Here is an 18,798-nt window from a genome sequence, read left to right as displayed (position 1 = left end):
CCTCCCCTCCCCCTCCTCCCCCTCCTCCCCTCCTCTCCCTTCTCTTCCCCCTCCTCGTCCCCCTCCTCCCCCTCCTCCCCTCCCCCTCCTCCCCCTCCTCCCCCTCCTCCCCCTTCTCTTCCCCCTCCTCGTCCCCCTCCTCCCCCTCCTCCCCCTCCTCGTCCCCCTCCTCCCCCTCCTCCTCCCCCTCCTCCCCCTCCCCCCTCCTCCCCCTCCCCTCCTCCTCCTCCTTCTGTTTTTGACAGGCAGAGTTAGACAGTGAGAGAGAGAGAGCAGCGAAAGGTCTTCCTTCGGTTGGTTCACCCCCAAAATGGCTGCCACGTGGTGCACTGTGCTGATCCGAAGTCAGGAGCCAGGTGCTTCCTCCCGGTCTCCCATGAGGTGCAGGGCCCAAGCACTTGGGCCATCCTCCACTGCCTTCCCGGGCCACAGCAGAGAGATGGACTGGAAGAGGAGTAACCGGGACAGAATCCGGCACCCTGACCGGGACTAGAACCTGGGGTGCTGGCGCTGCAGGCAGAGGATTAGCCTAGTGAGTTGCGGCGCCAGCAAAGACTTCAGCTTCTTACTAATGCAGACCTTGGGAAACAGCGGCAAATGGCTCAAGTAATTGGGTTCCTACCACCCATGGGAGAGACCTGGATTGGAGGCATTTGTCGGATGAATCAGCAGGTGGTAGTTTGCTCTCTGTCTCTCGCTCTCTTTCTCTCTCTGCCTCACAAATAAATATAATTTTTAAAGAGTGTGGCAGTGAAATCTTAGTAATTACAATTGAGCAATAAAAAAAATAATCCTGGAGTGGAGGAGTGAGGGTCCAGGGTGGTAAAACTTTGTGATTAACATATTAAAATTCTGCTGCTGGGGCTGGCGCTGTGGCTCACTTGGTTAATTCTCCACCTGTGGTGCCGGCAACCCATATGGGCGCCGGGTTCTAGTCCCGGTTGCTCCTCTTCTGATCCAGCTCTCTGCTATGGCCTGGGAGGGCAGTGGAGGATGGCCCAAGTGCCTGGGTCCCTGCACCCGCATGGGAGACCAGGAAGAGGCACCTGGCTCCTGGCTTTGGATCAGCGCAGTGCCAGCCATTGTGGCCATTTAGGGGGTGAATCAATGGAAGGAAGACCCTTCTCTCTGTCTCTTTCTCTCACTGTCTATAACTCTACCTGTCAAATAATAAAAAAAAAATCTGCTGTTATCCACTGTGTTGTAGTCCCACAGTGGTGGTCACCACAATTGAGGCTAACATTTTTAGGATAAAAAGAATTGAAAAGTCAAGTTCCTTAGTTTTAACATGAAAACTCTTACATCAGGAGTGACATTCACAGAAACTGCAGATCTCCGTACTGAGCTGTAAAAAGACTGAAAATTCAAAAGGGAAGTAGCCTGTTTGTGATTTTTAAATTTTGCACGTACAGATTTTGGCAAGACTCATTGGTACATTTACTGTAAAAGAGGGCCAGTTGTCTTATTACTTATTACTTACACTGCTCTTCTTGGTCGTTGCTGCTTAGGACGTTTCCTCCTCGTCCCCCTCCTCCCCCTCCTCCTCCCCCTCCTCCCCCTCCCCCCTCCTCCCCCTCCCCTCCTCCTCCTCCTTCTGTTTTTGACAGGCAGAGTTAGACAGTGAGAGAGAGAGAGCAGCGAAAGGTCTTCCTTCGGTTGGTTCACCCCCAAAATGGCTGCCACGTGGTGCACTGTGCTGATCCGAAGTCAGGAGCCAGGTGCTTCCTCCCGGTCTCCCATGAGGTGCAGGGCCCAAGCACTTGGGCCATCCTCCACTGCCTTCCCGGGCCACAGCAGAGAGATGGACTGGAAGAGGAGTAACCGGGACAGAATCCGGCACCCTGACCGGGACTAGAACCTGGGGTGCTGGCGCTGCAGGCAGAGGATTAGCCTAGTGAGTTGCGGCGCCAGCAAAGACTTCAGCTTCTTACTAATGCAGACCTTGGGAAACAGCGGCAAATGGCTCAAGTAATTGGGTTCCTACCACCCATGGGAGAGACCTGGATTGGAGGCATTTGTCGGATGAATCAGCAGGTGGTAGTTTGCTCTCTGTCTCTCGCTCTCTTTCTCTCTCTGCCTCACAAATAAATATAATTTTTAAAGAGTGTGGCAGTGAAATCTTAGTAATTACAATTGAGCAATAAAAAAAATAATCCTGGAGTGGAGGAGTGAGGGTCCAGGGTGGTAAAACTTTGTGATTAACATATTAAAATTCTGCTGCTGGGGCTGGCGCTGTGGCTCACTTGGTTAATTCTCCACCTGTGGTGCCGGCAACCCATATGGGCGCCGGGTTCTAGTCCCGGTTGCTCCTCTTCTGATCCAGCTCTCTGCTATGGCCTGGGAGGGCAGTGGAGGATGGCCCAAGTGCCTGGGTCCCTGCACCCGCATGGGAGACCAGGAAGAGGCACCTGGCTCCTGGCTTTGGATCAGCGCAGTGCCAGCCATTGTGGCCATTTAGGGGGTGAATCAATGGAAGGAAGACCCTTCTCTCTGTCTCTTTCTCTCACTGTCTATAACTCTACCTGTCAAATAATAAAAAAAAAATCTGCTGTTATCCACTGTGTTGTAGTCCCACAGTGGTGGTCACCACAATTGAGGCTAACATTTTTAGGATAAAAAGAATTGAAAAGTCAAGTTCCTTAGTTTTAACATGAAAACTCTTACATCAGGAGTGACATTCACAGAAACTGCAGATCTCCGTACTGAGCTGTAAAAAGACTGAAAATTCAAAAGGGAAGTAGCCTGTTTGTGATTTTTAAATTTTGCACGTACAGATTTTGGCAAGACTCATTGGTACATTTACTGTAAAAGAGGGCCAGTTGTCTTATTACTTATTACTTACACTGCTCTTCTTGGTCGTTGCTGCTTAGGTCGTTTCCCTTCATGCCCTGACTCTCCTCTTACCCTGGGCCTGTCTCCTGGATGTGTGTTAATCCACATCCGGCAGACTTTTCTCCATGTTATTGACTATACCTTCCTGCCAGACAGGAGGGAGGAGAAAAGAGGGCCTTTAGCTCGGGTTAAGGCTGCTGGTGCTCTGTGTGCTGGGATCCTGTTGCTGTCAATAGCTGCACGTGGCCAGCCTCAGGGTCACCCCTGGTGGAAAGTAAATGACCCTTCCCATTCTTCTTTACAGGTGCATGGGAGGCTGGGAGACGGCACAGACAGGGAAGACAACTCAGTTTGGAGCTGTAGTGTTTTTCTCTGCCTCCTTTTCTTCTTAAAGAAACGGTTTCTGTTGAAAGAGTGAATTACTAATTGTATCTATCTGACTGAATTACTAATTGTATCTATCTAATCTGTATCTAGCTGTATCTGTATCTGTCTGAGGTGCAGTTATTTGTCAGAGTTTGCTTTTGAATTATTTTAGATCAGAATACAGGGTTCCCAAAATCATTTCCATGGCCACCTTCAGACGAAGCCTTGAGTTTTGGGCTCTTATTGAGCCATAAGACTTGTAATTTCTTTGGGATTTCAGGTGACATCCAATCTAACCTTGCATGTAGTGTGTGATTTTAGGTCATAGGGGTCTGACAAGAATCTATGAGACTCCTTTGTGACCCAGTGGTGGTTTTTTTTTTGGCTGCTGTTTCTATGTGCTTTCTTAACTCTTCCCTGATGATGTCTCTTTGACAGCTGCATACATACTTTAGAGTTTCCCTAGAATTATTTCTGTTAGCTCATTGCTGGGTTTTATTCCCATGTATCACATCGACAGATTTTATGAAAAATCACTGAGGCAAAGAAGATCGAGAAGCAAAGGGGTTCCTCGGTAAATTGGGGCTTTTTCTGCTTAGAAACTGCAACAGCAAAAGAATGTACCGCCTGTGCCTCTCATATGCAAAGCAAGTTCCTCCTAATGGATCTTATCTCAACTTCATGACAAATTTCTAAAAATATTCCCTGCAGTTCGCAATAACAGCACTGGGTTTCCAAGGGAAAGGCAAAGCAGGCATGCCGGTGGATTTCAGTTAGGCGAAGAGTCTAGAGCCTAAAGCAGATTCTCGTGTCTTCTTCCTAGGTTGTGAAAGTGACACAGATTCTGAATTCATACTCAAAATGCAAGATTTTAATAAAGATGATATGTCCTATCGAAGGATTTTGGCTATCGAACCCAAGTCTGCTTTACCATTCAATCGTTTTTTACCCAACAAAAGTCGACAGCCATCCTATATGCCAGCACCCTTGAGGAAGAAGAAACCAGACAAAAATGAGGATAACAGACGGAGCTGGGCAAGTCCAGTCTATACGGAAGCAGATGGAACGTTTTCAAGGTACTGGGATGTGATGTGCTAATTGAGTGGAGGATGCTTTGTGAAATGTGTGTGTGGGGGGGTGGGTATTTAAATATGCTAGAAGAATGGTTCTTAAGGGTGTTTCCTAGGTGATATATTAAATTTCACTAATGAGTTTTTTTGTCCTTACCTCTATTTGTAGTCATACCTACCTTGAAGGTAATTCTTCTGTTTTAGAGGGTCAGCAGCTGGTGAGCTAGGTCTTATTTTAGATGCGTGCCTTCACCTTACTGGTATTTTTCTGGTTACCGCATGATTTACATGAGGTATTACTCATTGTGAGCTCTGCCAGGTTTTATTCTTTCATTTCCTTCCTCCCCTGCCCCCATTTTGATTGATCTTAGTGGACCTCCCCGACCTCCTTTAATTTCCCATCACATTAGCAGAGCAGAGTGTGGGTTTTCAAGTCAGAAGGACGAGTGTGGTTCTGCCAGTGGTCTGGACTCTGAGGTGGAACGAAGGTCACCTGACATGGTTTTGCATGACTTAGCCAACCAACTGTACATAGATTCCAAGGGAAAAAGAGGCCGAAGAGTTTTGTCTGGAAAACCACCTCTCCCTAACTCTTGCCTGCGAATATTTCCTCCTGCTGATGCCTTAGCCACGGGCTGCACACACTGAGGAGGTCAGAAATGTTTGTCCTGGATCTGGGTGTCTCTCACGCTGCTGATTTTAATTCACAGAGTTAACGTCCCCAATTGTTTGCGATTTGTCTTCCTTTCAGCACAGCTTTGAATTCAGTATCTTTGTCCCATGTGTATCTAGCTAATACCTTTTCAAAATGAGATGCTGTTAGAATGCCTTAGCTTGGTTCCAGGAGCTCTGGTGACGAGAGTGGGAATTAATGTGTTTCATTCACAGTGGCGCAAGCTTTGTGAGCCAGAAAGCATGCTTGTCTCGCAGATTGCTCACACGGTAACTTAACTGGTTGGATGTTTTGAACAGTAACCAGAGGAGGACTTGGGGCAGCAAGGTGCAGCACTGGCCAACTGTGCAAGAGACTCCAGGCTCCTCTTGTTCTTTGGAAGAGGCAGAAGAAAAGGCAACGAGCACTCCCAGCACTCTAAAGGATGATCTCTATGTGCGAAAGCTAAGTCCAAGTGTGCCAAACCCAGGGAATTCTTTCGATCAGTTTCTCCCAAAATGCTGGGCCCCAGAAGATGTGAACTGGAAAAGAATAAAAAGGGGGACTTATAAGCCATGGTATAAAGAATTTCAGGGATTCAGGTTCGTCCATGCATGTTCCTGTCACTCCAGTGTTCATTCAGCACCCAGGCTGGGTGCATTCTGTGTGCATTTTTATGGGAGAGATGAGAAAGGTTAATTTCCCTTCTGCAATCCATAGAACCTGGATACGTGAGACCAATTTCTGTTTACCTGTAAGCCTTAGGCTCTGGCTCTTTCAAAGTCCTCTTCTAGTCGTAGTCACATCCTTCTCCTCCTGTCTGTCTGCTTCACTCCCTGCTTCTTTTCTCCGTGTCACTCCACAGTGGACGGAATTCAGATTCTGAGGATGACGACTTGGGCTCTGACAGAAGCTCCACCATTTTTAGTAGAATACAAAGAGCAGAGCGCAGGCTAGACAGCGGCTGGCCACGACATTCACTCTTGCTGGATCTAGCTACCAAACGGGCCGTAAAGTCACGGGACAGCCACGCGGCCAGGAGAAGCAGCGGTGCTTCAGATGAGCCCAGGTGCACCTGTCCGCACGAGCCTGCCTGCTCGGGGTCTGGCCTCAGACACCCACTGTGCCTTCTGCTGCTGCTGCATTAACCCGGGGCCTAACCGCGCTGAGTCCTGAAACCTCACTCACTCACTAGATTTCATCCAGAAGCATCATGTATAACATATTCCTTTGTGTATGAGCATGGGAGCTTAGAAGTCCATAGCACCCACCATTCTCCTTTAGCGAAGCAGCGTGCAAGGCAGTGTGTATTTGCCTGTGGCGTAGTTCTTTTGGAAAATGGTTCCCCCCCCCAAAAAAAAAACCACTTTTCAGGGCAATTTCTTAATTTTACAGTCGTACTGTGTTTGGAGATGTGGACAAAGGAAACATGACAGAGACCAGGAAGGGCAGGTCTGATGGGAAAATGCAGAGAAAGGATTCCTTGGGGGTCTTCTATAAGACTCTAGAGTAATGTGTTTATTTTTTCAGCTGATCACACGAGCCTGTAGCCAACTCTGAAAGCTTTCCAGGGTCATTCCTTCTGGGCGAGGTGGGAAGTGGGCAGTTAGGCTACTATGTATGGCACGTGGAGTGAGGGAGGGGTACCAGGGAGTCTGCCCTTGTTCTGGGGAGATGTAACTTGACCTGCGTTCCAGGCCCAGCCGGTGGCCTCCCTGGTGCCCACTTTTCCTGAAGTGTGTACTCTGCTCGTGTTCTCTTCGGGGGTACCCTGGAAAGTCACAGGTGACAGCATGCAGTTCTAGTCTGTCTTCCTGGCAAGAGTCCCCTCTGTGGCCCTGTAAAATAGTGAGCCGCTGTCACTGGCGTGTTGGTCTGCTACCCTTTTCTTCTCAAACTTAATCAGATTCTCCCTTTTTCTTTTCTGTGCTCCAGTCAGTTTTTATTGCTTCAGGCTTTCCAAACATACTCTGATGACATCTTGTCTTCTGAAACAAATGTCAGGATTGATCCCACTTCTGGCCCAAGGCTCATTACACGCAGAAGGAATCTCTCTCACGCAGCAGGCCATGGAAGGGGTGACTTCGAGTTGTCAGCCCTGGATCCTGACTTAGAAAACGATGACTTCTTTGTCCGAAGGATGGGGGCTTTCCACGCAAACCCGTGTGTTCTTCAAGCCTTTGAGGACTTTAGGAGGTTCTCTGAGCAGGACGATCCTGTGGAGCGAGACATAATTTTGCAGTGTAGAGAAGGGGAGCTTGTGCTTCCAGATTTAGAAAAAGACGATATGATAGTTCGGCGAATCCCAGCACAGAAGAAAGAAGTGCCTCTGTCTGGGGCCCCAGATAGATACCAGCCAGTCCCTGTCCCTGATCCCTGGACCCTACCTCCAGAAATCCAAGCCAAATTCCTGTGTGTGCTCGAGCGGACGTGCCCACCCAGAGAAAAAAGCCCCAGCTGTAGGATACTTGTTCCTTCATTTCGGAGGAAGGACGACGACATGCTGACCCGCAAGATCCGGTCTTGGAAGCTGGGGACCAGCGTGCCTCCAGTGAGCTTCACTCCTGGCCCCTGCAGCGAGGCCGACCTGCAGAAGTGGGAGGCCATCCGCGAGGCCAGCCGACGTCGGCACAAGAAACGGCTGATGGTGGAGAGGTCAGAGTGTGTTTCCGCGAGGGTCGAGGGTCTTGCTTGTGATGGATCGTCTCGTAGAACGTGTGTGAACAGTCTGCCTACTGCTGCACCCTGCATGCGTGTGCCATTGGGAGGCATCCTGTAAAACTGCTTTGTGCCTTGAGGAACACGGCGTCACTTGTGGAAAAAGTGCAGTTCCATGTTTGCACACTTCTTCCTTGGGCCTGTGTAAGAAGGCACACACGCAGGCCTTGCCTTTGGTACTGTTCTGCAGTGTGAGATTTCACAAAAATGCTTCCCACTGAGGTTCACAAGCTCTTATTCTCATGTCCTAGCCTTACTGTAACGGTCTGGTATGGTTTGGTTTTCTGTGTTTCTTGCAGTTGGGAATGTCTGCTTTGGGGAGTAGATTTCATGTCAAATATGGCATTGCAAATTTCATTTAACTTGATTTTTGTTTTTGAACTAGGGTTATTGGACTATCAATTTGTAATTTAAGTTTATCCATGAAGTTCATTGCAAACTTTGGTGTTAAATGCATGAGTGTTATCTGGTGTTTTCTGAATTTTACTTATGTATAACCGGTGGTCATTTTAATAATTTGTGATATGCATCCTGTCTTTTTGATGAATGTTGAGTTTGTTGAATTTAGGGATGGACAAATCTGATTAGGTTGAATCAAATTAATAGACTAGTTGTAATTTACCATTTCCGGACAGCTGGGATCCTTTCCTGATGGATTTGTTGGTTTGGAATAAATTGAGAAAATCTTCAGTTGACTTTGTTTCACTTCCTTGAGATACGTAGAAGAAGCCTTTTGAGGTTTGTCCATCTCCAAATAGATTTTTAAGTTACAGTTAGAAACTAATAAAACCAGAAAATGACTTTTTTAATTGTATTTTTTGATTTTCTGGTTTCTTAGACTCTTTCAAAAGATTTATGGTGAGAATGGGTAAGTTTTCTGGTTCACAGAAAAAAAAAAAAGCTTGTGCATATTGTTTGTTCTTTGTGTAGTTTGTCATTGCACTTCTATCCTGGCATGTCACTAAAAGGGGGTGCTGTGTGCAGTGCATGAGATTTTTAAAATGCAAAGTTTTCATTAATTTTGCAACTAATGGTGGTACGTCTGTGTGTGTCTGAGTGTCCAGTGCATGAAGTGCTATGTGAAAGCAATAGCTTTGTTGCATTAGAAAATTTATATTTAAAATTAGCTCATTAAAAGTAACATAATGCTTGCCCAGGGTTGGGTATATTTATTTTGGTTTGACTACTGCATAGAGTAAAATTATAATTTCTGAATGCTGAAGCCAAAATAACTACGTATTTATTCAAGGTTAGAATGCATGCAGTTGGCACTTTCCATAAACTCAGCTCGTGGGGAGCTTGTTAGCAGGGATGGTGAGTGGTGTGAATCTTCCCTTAGTAGTATTTGGGAATATTTTCAAGATTCCTGGTGAAGAATCTTGCAGCATGGCTGTGTTTATAGAGCAAAGTTGGCTTTCCAAAATAGCAAAAATTAGAATTATAGTAGTTTCCAGCATTGTTGTGGGCACTATATTTATAACTAATTCTCAGTTTTTGGTTTACTGACTAATTCTAATCTGGTAGACATGATATTATGACACCAGTTTTCTTGAAGCAGTTTCTAGAATAATTGAAATTTAATAATAAGTAAATCACTCATTCTTCTTGCAAAGTTAGCAGGTGGTTATCTCTTAATATTTTCCAGGAAGAATGGTGTAACTTGTGACTCTAACTGCTAATGCTTTTTGAGTAAGGGCAAGACAGTTTAAAGATGTTACATATTTTAATCTGTATAAGCCTTGGTGGCTAAATAGTTTCTCTGGGTACGATTTGTATAACCGTTAAGCCTGTCTAGTTTTGATAGTTCATGGAGACCTTGGATGCTACTGAAATGAGCATTTCAAGCAAGATAACCATTCCAGATGGTGGCTGATTCCAAGTCCTTCGCAGCCACTGCTTTTCAAAAATCAGATTCCCAGCCCATTTCAGTGTGCCAGATAAAGGCATGTTGTCTGTCTAGATCCTCATGTGCTTAGATGTCTTCCTCTGTCCGGGTCAGTGAGGCAGTTTTCAGCATGACACTTAAGCATTTACTCTTCTGGGTTCATCATGGAAAAGCTGCTTTAGTTTGATTAAAATCCCTTTTCAGCTTCAAGCATCTTGAATTAAATTTCAGAAAAAATTTCCATTTTTTGATTAAATATGATTTTATAATATAAGTAGGTGTCGGGAATAGATGCTTCTCTTAAAGGGGACAGAAGGGCCCAGAGTACAGATGCTGAATGGGAAGACAAGCATACGGGACCTTTTCCGTGATTGTACGTGTTCCTCCGCTGTAGAGGCTCCATTATAATTTCTGAGGTCAAAAAGGCACTCCAAATGCCCAAACCTAAGAAGCAAGTGTGTGTTTGGCCTATGTCTAGGTGGGAGGACAGCAGCGGCAGCAGCAGCAGCGGCGGCAGCAGCCAGTGCTCTCTGGAGAGCACTCGTAGATAGTTGTTTGGGTAGCACAGTGTTTGTTTTGAAGGCTGTTCCGCATGCAGTTGGGTGCCAAGGTAACCACACAAATAAAGCAAGATTACCTGTAAATTGAGATTGATGAATAACTCATGACTTGTCAAATAATGGAAAATAATATAAGCGAGTCTTCAGAAAACTCGTGTGCTCTAGACCACTTGAAATCAAATCAGTCATATGGTTTTTTTTTTTTTCTTCTATATTCTGTCAGTTACCAGTGTTCTTAAGTTGATCTGCAATAAAAATGAAATACAAATTTAAGTTGGATTACCCTTGGGCTTTTAATTTAGAACCGATTCTGTGTTTAGGCTGGGTGATCTTTTCTCTGAACATCATGTACATTGTCAAGCGTGGCATACTTGCCTGGGAAAGTATTATTGCTCAATATGCTATAATTGAAAACAATAGCTGCCTGTTACACGAATGCCTTCTTTTTGGTAAGGACCAGGTTAAAGGCAAACGTACACTTTGTTTTGAAGTCTTAGGCTGCTAATTTCTGGCTTGCTTTTTATTTGGCTTTTAACACCAGTCAGTTTATTTTTAGTAAGATTGCTTTGAATGTGGCTGTCATTCGTCATGTGTGTGCTTCTGTGTGGCATGAACTTATGTCTTTAGAGACCTCCTAAAGTTTTGAAGTTCGGTGATGTCACCTTCCGACAGAGGTGTTAATAGCATAACCAAACTTGCTGAGAGAGTTTATAAAGGTGATTCTATAGTGGGATTAAGCATGGACTATGCTGCCAGTCTGGTCAGGAAATGCACAGCGATTCATCGTGAAGCTGTAAGCAGACACGTAAGACATCCATATCTCACTTACGGATTTTGCCTAAAACATTCTTTAGCACATAACACACAGAAGACAGCAAAAAGCAAGTGGGAAACAAGTTCATGTAGGTTACTTTCTGGGGATTTTTCACCCCAGAGGACATTTGGTTCTGTCTGGAGATAACTTTCTGTTATCATAATGTGTGTTTGTGTGTGTGTGTGTGTGTGTGTGTGTGTGTGTATATATACACACACATGCTAGTGGCATCCACTTCCTTTGTAGCCAGGGTTGCTGCTAAATATCCTACAATACACAGGACAGCCCCCTCCAGCTGATAATTTGCTGGCCTCCATAGATCTGTAGCGCTGCTTCTGAGACCTTGATTGAGCCTACAAATCTGTGTAAATGAGAATCCTCATTGTAGAACCTTATCATTCTAGTTTATGGTAATTCCAAAGCTTCTCACCAAGGTTTTTGCTTGACTACTCTTCTGAGGGTTCCTAATACCTGATACCTAATGACGTAAATAAGTATAGTCTTGCCTCCTCTGCAAGTTGGGGGCCATTAACTTAGTGTCATGGAATTTTGGTTTTCTGTGTAAGGCTTTCATTGACTTTATAGCTAAGAAAATTTGCCACGTATTAGTCTTTTTCATTCCTTACTCCTTAGATATTCATGTGTAAAATTCTGAAGTTGAGTTCTAAAAGTAATACGCCTTGATACTAGCCAAAAAGCCTCAGGAGTGTAGTAAGTGGCCAGCCTGATGGAAGAAGAGAGTGACGCTTGCCTCTTGTTTTAGGATCAGCGTCTTCTTCCTAAATCATTCCCTGTCCTGTCTTCCTCATAAATGCTGTTTTAAAGACAAAATTTTATTCACCCAAAAAGGCAAAATGTTAGGCCTGCATCTTTGGGGGTGGGGGAACAATATCCAAATGCAGTTCTAAATTGGAGTCTTTCCAAACAAGGCAATGTGGATGCAGTTGAGTTTTAAGAATTCTGTGGCTTGTTGGTCAACAGCCCCTCGCTAGAGCTGTGCAGGTCTCTGTAATTTGCCCCCAGTTTTCCTGACTCTGTCCCTGGTGCTTCTGTCAGTTCTCTCAGGTAGACAGGTAGGTGTTCTTTGCATTTCAGAGATGTGGAGAAAGAGAAACAGATACTGCCGCTTTCCCAGGGCTGTGGACTGTTGAGTGGTAGGACTGGACGGGGGCTTTGCCTCGTGAGATAAGCCATGCCCGCCTGGCCTGCAGCAAGCCCTCAGGAGTTTAATATTGTGCTGCTAATGCTGATAAGGAGGGAAGGAATCCTTTATGCTCTGCCTGGGAGACTCCTGTGCTGCAGAAGTTCTAGATTTTATCAGTGTCGTCTGGGGTGACCTCTCTAATGTGAAGTGGCTTGGAGAGTTAGCTTACGGGAGCTCCTGCACCATCCTATTTGTTTTAATAACTGCTGGTTTGTAGCAGCAGATGCTTTTTAAAATGTACTCAGTGTGACCTTATCCAGTTCTCACAATCCTCACGTAGCAGATGGATAACTGAGGCTCAGAGGAACGAACCCACATGTGTCGGGTAAAGCCTTGAAACCTGTCCCACAGCTGGGCCTTGAGCCCTCTCCTGCCATCTCCTGCTGCCTGCCCAGTCTGCCCTGGAGCGTGCTTGGGCTTTCTGTGGGTAACTTCATATACCCCAGGGACCAAATCGAGCTCCCATTCCTGCCTTCACATGGGCCTGTCTGCTTCAGGCTGTACCGAGCTCACTCTGTTCATACTGAGGCCCTCCGTGGAGCACAGGAGGGTGCAGCCTCTGTCCTTGGTGGGCACACTTCATGGAAAGACACGTTAACCTCGCAGTGCAGGAGGGTGAGGGCTGAAAGAGCCCCTTTGGGAGAGTCTGGGCCAGTTTAGTCTTCATCCCAACAAAAGATTCCTGAAATATTAGCACTTCCATTTTTGTTCCTTCTGAGAGGGCTATGCACATAGAGTCCCCTCATGCCGTGGTCCTTGAAAACTGGTCCTGATTCCTCTTTGTGAGCCTGTTGTAGAGCTTGAGTAGCCTCCTTTTCTTGCTATGACATAATCAGTAAGTACATGTTCTCAGATTCACACGTTACTTTTGTGTGTAGTCATACCTGGGTAGATACACTACATTAATAGACCCATGTCTTTTTTATAGATGTCCTCATATAAGGTCTATACTCCCAAATAACTTTTCTTAATATTCCTTAATCAATCTTATAAGACTTTCTTTTAATTCTTTTAGAACTCTGGAAATTGTTAATACTTTACCTCACAAGAGGAATTGCAAACATTTCAAGCGTAGGGTGTTTTGCTTGATAAAATGGCAAGTTTGACTTCGTTCTTAGCACAGATGCTAAATGAGCACGTCCTGTGTGCCTTGTGCTGTGTGAAGTCCTCTTCATCCGCAGCAGCCTGTGACTGGAGGGAGAGGGGCTGAGCAGGTGTGCGCATGCTCTGTGTCCCCTGAAGCTGAGTGTTTCTACCGTGAGGGAGGTGGAGCTGAAACGCCGGGGCAGCTGAAAGGACAGACCACTTTACTTTAGATGCAGAAGAGCTCAGAAGACTTCATCACAGCGGTCGGATGTTCTCTGGGTCGCTGATGGACCCCACTTCCTGAGCACTTCCCATGAGTGGGGCTCCCTTTTAGGCACAGGTGGTAGACTAGACAAATGAGGCAAAGTTCCTGCTTTATAATGTTACAGTGCAGGGCAGGTGATATGTACAAAATAGGTGCGTTATCGATGATGATAAATGCTATGGAAGCCCAAGGATAAAGTTTTGTGTGAGCCAGGGGAGAGGAGCATTTGCTGCGTCTCATAGGGGGATCAGGGAATGAAAGACTCAGGTAACATTTAAAGAGATGCAAGATTGGCCGGCGCCGCGGCTCAATAGGCTAATCCTCTGCCTTGCGGCGCCGGCACACTGGGTTCTAGTCCCGGTCGGGGCACCGGATTCTGTCCCGGTTGCCCCTCTTCCAGGCCAGCTCTCTGCTGTGGCCAGGGAGTGCAGTGGAGGATGGCCCAGGTGCTTGGGCCCTGCACCCCATGGGAGACCAGGATAAGCACCTGGCTCCTGCCATCGGATCAGCGCGATGCACCGGCCATTGAAGGGTTAACCAACGGCAAAAAGGAAGACCTTTCTCTCTGTCTCTCTCTCTCACTCTCCACTCTGCCTGTCAAAAAAAAAAAAAATGCAAGATGAGCCATGTGAGCATTTCATTGGGGGAGCTTTCCAGGCAGATGGGAGAGCAGTAGGAGGAGCAAGAGTTTTGAGCAGAGGCATGGAGCTCACTTGGCTGCAGCGAAGTGAGTGGGGCATGCTGGGGTAGGTGTAGAGGGGCACGTAGGAACCAGATGTCAGACCCGAAAGATCTCTGAAGAGCCGCTTTTAACTTGCGGGTGCTGGGAAGAAACTGGTGGGTGTGGAGTAGGGGCATGGCATGCATGGCCTGAGTGCCATCTGCAGGAATCTCTCTGGCTTCTGATAGAGAATACAATATGGGCCAGAAGGGCTGGGAACGGGAATGTTATTGAAGTAATCCAGAAGGGAGAGATGATGACTTGGAGTAGGGTGGTAACCATGGAGGTGGTAAGAGTAGCTGCATCCTTGATAGGGTGGAGGGTGGCGTGAAGGGATTTGCTAGGGCATTCTGAGACGACTCCAAGATTTTTGACCGCAGTCTGGAAGCATGTTGTTGTTAGGTGAGATGAGCAGATTGTGGAGGGTGCAATCCTGTTTTTAGTCTGTGACCAGCTAAGTGTGAGATGCCTGTTAATCTACCAAGTGCAAGAGAGTGAAAATGAAGTTTGGTACAACCATTCAGAGTTTAGTGTAGCAGGGACCTCACGGAATGGGTGGTATTTCAGAGGATATGTATTCTTGGGAAGGATGCCTGAGTTGGAGGGAGCAGTGGAGAAAGACCTTCTCTGGGTGAGGATTTCTGTAGCTTTTGGAAGTCCTGGCAAAAGTTCGCTGTGCTCTGATCTGGGGTGTTGGCTACAGAGATGGAAAGAAAGAGACACAGACTGGGAGGCCTTGGTGACTAAGTGCAAGTGGGAGAAGGAAGAAACAAAGGTGAAACATGGTTCTTCAGTTTCAGATGGGCCTGAGCAGGGAGCAGGCAACGTCATTAGCAGTCACAAGAGGAAAAGCAGGTTTGGGAACAAGATTAAGCCTGGCTGTGTCAACAAAACCATATGTTTAGCGAGTTACAGTTTACAAAATCCTGTCCAGCTGTTATTTCAACTGATCCTTCTACAGTTGAGGTACCTAGGGGATGTCCATGCAGAAATGTTTAGTTCAACAAGCAGTTGCAAATGAGTCAGATGGGCTGGCCCTCAGCTTTGTGGGTTTGGGAGTCGTTTGCATGGGAGTGATTGCATTCCCGAGCCAGCCAAGGCTGAGTGTGTATAAAAGAAATAGGGAGGGAAAGTTGTGAGGAAGGCGAAGTTTAGATGCCTAAGAGGGTGGAAACGTCTAGAGTGCGAAAGGCCTGTAGGAAAGTGAATGGGGCGGGGGGAACCCCATCTTCAAACGCTCTTTCTCGCCCTCTGTTTCCTTCCTACTTGCTCACTATTCAGATCCAAGCCCTCTGTTTCTAAGAGGCTTTCCAGTCTTCCTTTTCCTTGGTGTACAGTTCACTAACCCCTTGTAGGTGCATATGTGTAGGCAGCATTCACCTTGTGTCGAGGCAGTGTTTACCTGGCTCGGTTCGCTGGTTTCTTTGTGCTCTTCAAGAACTAACCCCCAGTCCTTCTTCCTGGAGGTGCTACGAGTGGAGCAAGCAAAGTCGCCTCTGTGAAGAGGTCCAGGGAGGTGGTTGGTTGTAACTGGCTTTTTGAAACTGTAGTGCCTTCAGAACAAGTTCAGTGCAGTGGTAGTGCAGCTCTTACAGAACCTGTAAGAGGCAGGAGCACACACATTCGTGGTATTGAACTTGAGGAGAAAATATCAGGTAATCATTAAATTATTTAATAAGTGCCCAGAAAAGGAGCCAACCCTTAAAAGATTGTGTGGGAGATACAAAAATACAGACGGACAATTCTAGTGACTAATAGCTATTTTTTTTTCTAAAGTGACCCTTATGCATTGATATAAAGACTGGATTCATCTTTTTTTCAGAAAAGAAAAGTGTCTAGGGTTCACTTAGCTGTTTCGTGTGAAAAATAATTCACACCCGAGCTAGGCTCTTGTTTCTGCGTTTTGGAAAAACACCATTTATCTCTGTAGTGCTATTTCTGTGATGCTATCACTCCAGTGTCTGGGCCGTACAGCAGAAATTTAGATGGAATTTCCAAGCATAAGTCCAACCTGCCAGTTTTAACCCCAAGTCTGTTCTGTGAACCTTAGTAACCGCAGATACTTCTGTCGTAGGAGCAAGTCCATGAGTGATGTCAGCGCGGAGGATGTGCAGCACCTGCGTCAGCTGCGTTATGAGGAGATGCAGAAAATCAAATCACAATTAAAAGAACAAGACCAGAAATGGCAGGATGTGAGTATTCTTGAAATTAGGAGAGGGGGGACTGGGTGTGTGACTTAAGCGATTGTACTCAAGGCAAAGTATTCAGTTCTGTAGAAAAGGGGATCAGCTTCCTTGACCAGGATTTTAAAGCCTTTTTGGCCTATTGCTGTCGCATATTTTAAGAGCTATCCTTAGACAGTGTGTTCCTCTGCCGTGTTCCGAGGTCTCAAGAACATGAAGCTGCTTCCTTGCCATGTCGTCGGCTTGTGGTCTTGGTTTGGTGGGTGAGCTTGGACTGTGACTGTTAGCTATGCTTTTGCTGGGAGAAGACCTTGCTCAAGGTTGGGATAGAAGAGGGCAGGGGTCTGCTGAAGACCTTGGCCTTAGTAGGGAAAGAGGAAAATAGTTGTAAAGTCAATTGAAGGGATTGGGCAGAAATAAGAAATACAGCCCCAGGTAACGTTTGTGCTGAAAAAGTCATTATCCAGTTTGAATTAAAAAATGACTTATTTTCCCAGAGTGGATACAATCCCAACTGTTTCTATGGATGTAAACTTGATCTTTAGTTTTGACCCTGAAGACCAAAGCTTGGTCTATTTCCAAATAGTAATTGTTATAAACTAAAAGACTATAAGAGACTACGGTAGACAAACTGTACACAAACCCAATGACGTTTGGAAACAGGTTTCTGGTGAGAGAGTTACATGGTGGTGTGAACAAAAGGGTCTGAGACAGTAAATCTTAATTTTCAAAGAAATTAGAAGTCTGTGCAATGAAGAAGAAATCCTTCCCTTGGCTACATTTCTAAATTACAAGTGCCGCTTTTAGTTGAGGGATCCATTGGCAAGAAACAGTAGTTTAATATCATTTTTCCTAAAAGCATGGTGATTATTTTGATATGAAAATCCTAAGTATTGAAGGGGTGGTGGTTATCCATTGGGTTAAATCAGATGAAGTTTCCTGTCAGTCATCCCACAGGACTTAACGCCCACTGCTTCTGTTCTGTCGGGAAGTAGTCCATACTGACTTGAAGCTGGTTTGAAGGCAGTGGTGGCTCTTCTCCCAGAGGGAATAAACCACATCCACTCTGTGTGTCCTGGAGTGAGGTTCCATTTGGTCTGAGACGTTGGCTGTACTTCTGTTTGGACTGGAATGCCCCCTTGCAGCCCTCAGCCTGCTGGTTCTCTGTTTGGGAGACATAAAGGAGTCCAGCTGTCCAAACGTCTTAACCCTCTGGGTGGCAGAACAGCCCAGGTCGCAAGGGGTCACTAAAAAGCTGAATTGGGTTGATTGTCCCGAGGTCCCCCTGCTCTGTCAGACTTAGCCAGCGGTCCTGGGAGCTGAGAAAGAGGCGTTGGATTCCTCCTTACCCTCCTGTCCTGTGTGGACCTTGCTGTCTTTGTGAGTGACTCTCAAGTCCTCACGCAGGTCTCTGCACGCCCTGCCCCTGCAGAGGTGGCCCTGTCCGCCCACTCCAGGAAGCTCCTCTCCCAGGCTGTCCTGCCACACAAGCCCATCACCGAGCTTCTGTTTCCATGTCTGCTCCTCCTCTCCACTGAGACTTCCTGGGAGGGAGCATGTCTTACTCATCTGTGGGTTTACGGTTCCCAGCCCCAGGCCTGCCTCAAAGTAGGGGTTGAGCTTGTCTGTTAAAGGAAAGACCGAGTGTGCGTCCGGCTTAACCATTGCAATCGCATTTCTAAGTTTGGGTCCTGCCAGTGAGGCGTGTCGTTTCATGTAACAGCCAGGCTTTTGGAGCAAGATGAAAATGCATTTGAAACAGTTCCTTATCTGTCTCACCCGGCACCCAATTACAAGCATTTAGCATTCTTTGTGAAATGGGCAAAGAGGCAAGACTTTCTGGGAGAATAGAAATGGGGTCTCTCTTATTAGGTCAGGTTTTTCAGACGGACACATGAGATACAGTCTTGGTTCAGAAACACTGGCTATAAAAAGCAAAATGAGGGCACGCTGGCATCAAGAGGGAGTGAATAGTGCCAGGGATGTAACAGGAGACGCAGGCGCTTTCCCAGGGCTGGAAAGGGTGTGCGTGAATTCAGGTGTGCCTGTGCTGATGTGATTTTTCTCTCAGGACCTTGCAAAATGGAAAAGTCGGCGGAAAAGTTACACTTCAGACCTGCAGAAGAAAAAAGAAGAGAGGGAAGAAATTGAAAAGCAGGCACTTGAGAAGTCTGAGAGAAGCTCCAAGACCTTTAAGGAAATGCTGCAGGACAGGTAAAAGGGCTGAATGTTCCTCACGGGTGGGAACAGCAGCGCTCGGCGCTTGTGTAAGTACGGGATGATGTAATGTTCATCAGTGTGAAGTTCTAATCAAATAGGCACTGAAACCTTCAGGGTTTTGTTGTGAAGTTTAAAAAAAAAAAACTGTGACTTGGATTAACCAAAGAATTGAGTGCTGAAAGTAGATGCTCAGTATGTCTGTTGTGTTCTGTAGTACATTTG

At 46.2% G+C, this 18,798-nt stretch overlaps 1 protein-coding gene across 23 annotated transcripts in view; it reads left to right on the top strand.

The window, feature by feature from the left end:
* LMO7 (LIM domain 7) overlaps window positions 1–18,798 on the top strand; it is a 235,405-nt gene that overhangs the window by 182,090 nt on the left and 34,517 nt on the right. For 10 of the 23 annotated variants that reach the window (XM_070048703.1, XM_017343523.3, XM_017343521.3 and 7 more), the window contains 7 exons: window positions 4,022–4,274; window positions 5,241–5,522; window positions 5,786–5,989; window positions 6,856–7,575; window positions 8,477–8,506; window positions 16,248–16,365; window positions 18,428–18,570. In XM_070048703.1, the coding sequence (XP_069904804.1) occupies window positions 4,022–4,274; window positions 5,241–5,522; window positions 5,786–5,989; window positions 6,856–7,575; window positions 8,477–8,506; window positions 16,248–16,365; window positions 18,428–18,570 (1,750 nt within the window). Of the gene's footprint in view, window positions 1–4,021; window positions 4,275–5,240; window positions 5,523–5,785; window positions 5,990–6,855; window positions 7,582–8,476; window positions 8,507–16,232; window positions 16,366–18,427; window positions 18,571–18,798 lie in introns of all 23 variants that reach the window. The other 13 variants (XM_008260065.4, XM_051850594.2, XM_051850595.2 and 10 more) reach the window with 5 other exon arrangements.

This window comes from Oryctolagus cuniculus, chromosome 9, assembly GCF_964237555.1.
Source record: "Oryctolagus cuniculus chromosome 9, mOryCun1.1, whole genome shotgun sequence".
In the NCBI taxonomy this organism is placed as follows: domain Eukaryota; kingdom Metazoa; phylum Chordata; class Mammalia; order Lagomorpha; family Leporidae; genus Oryctolagus; species Oryctolagus cuniculus.
The sequence above is the reverse complement of the archived record's forward strand: the minus strand, read 5'-3'. Positions and strand labels throughout refer to the sequence as shown.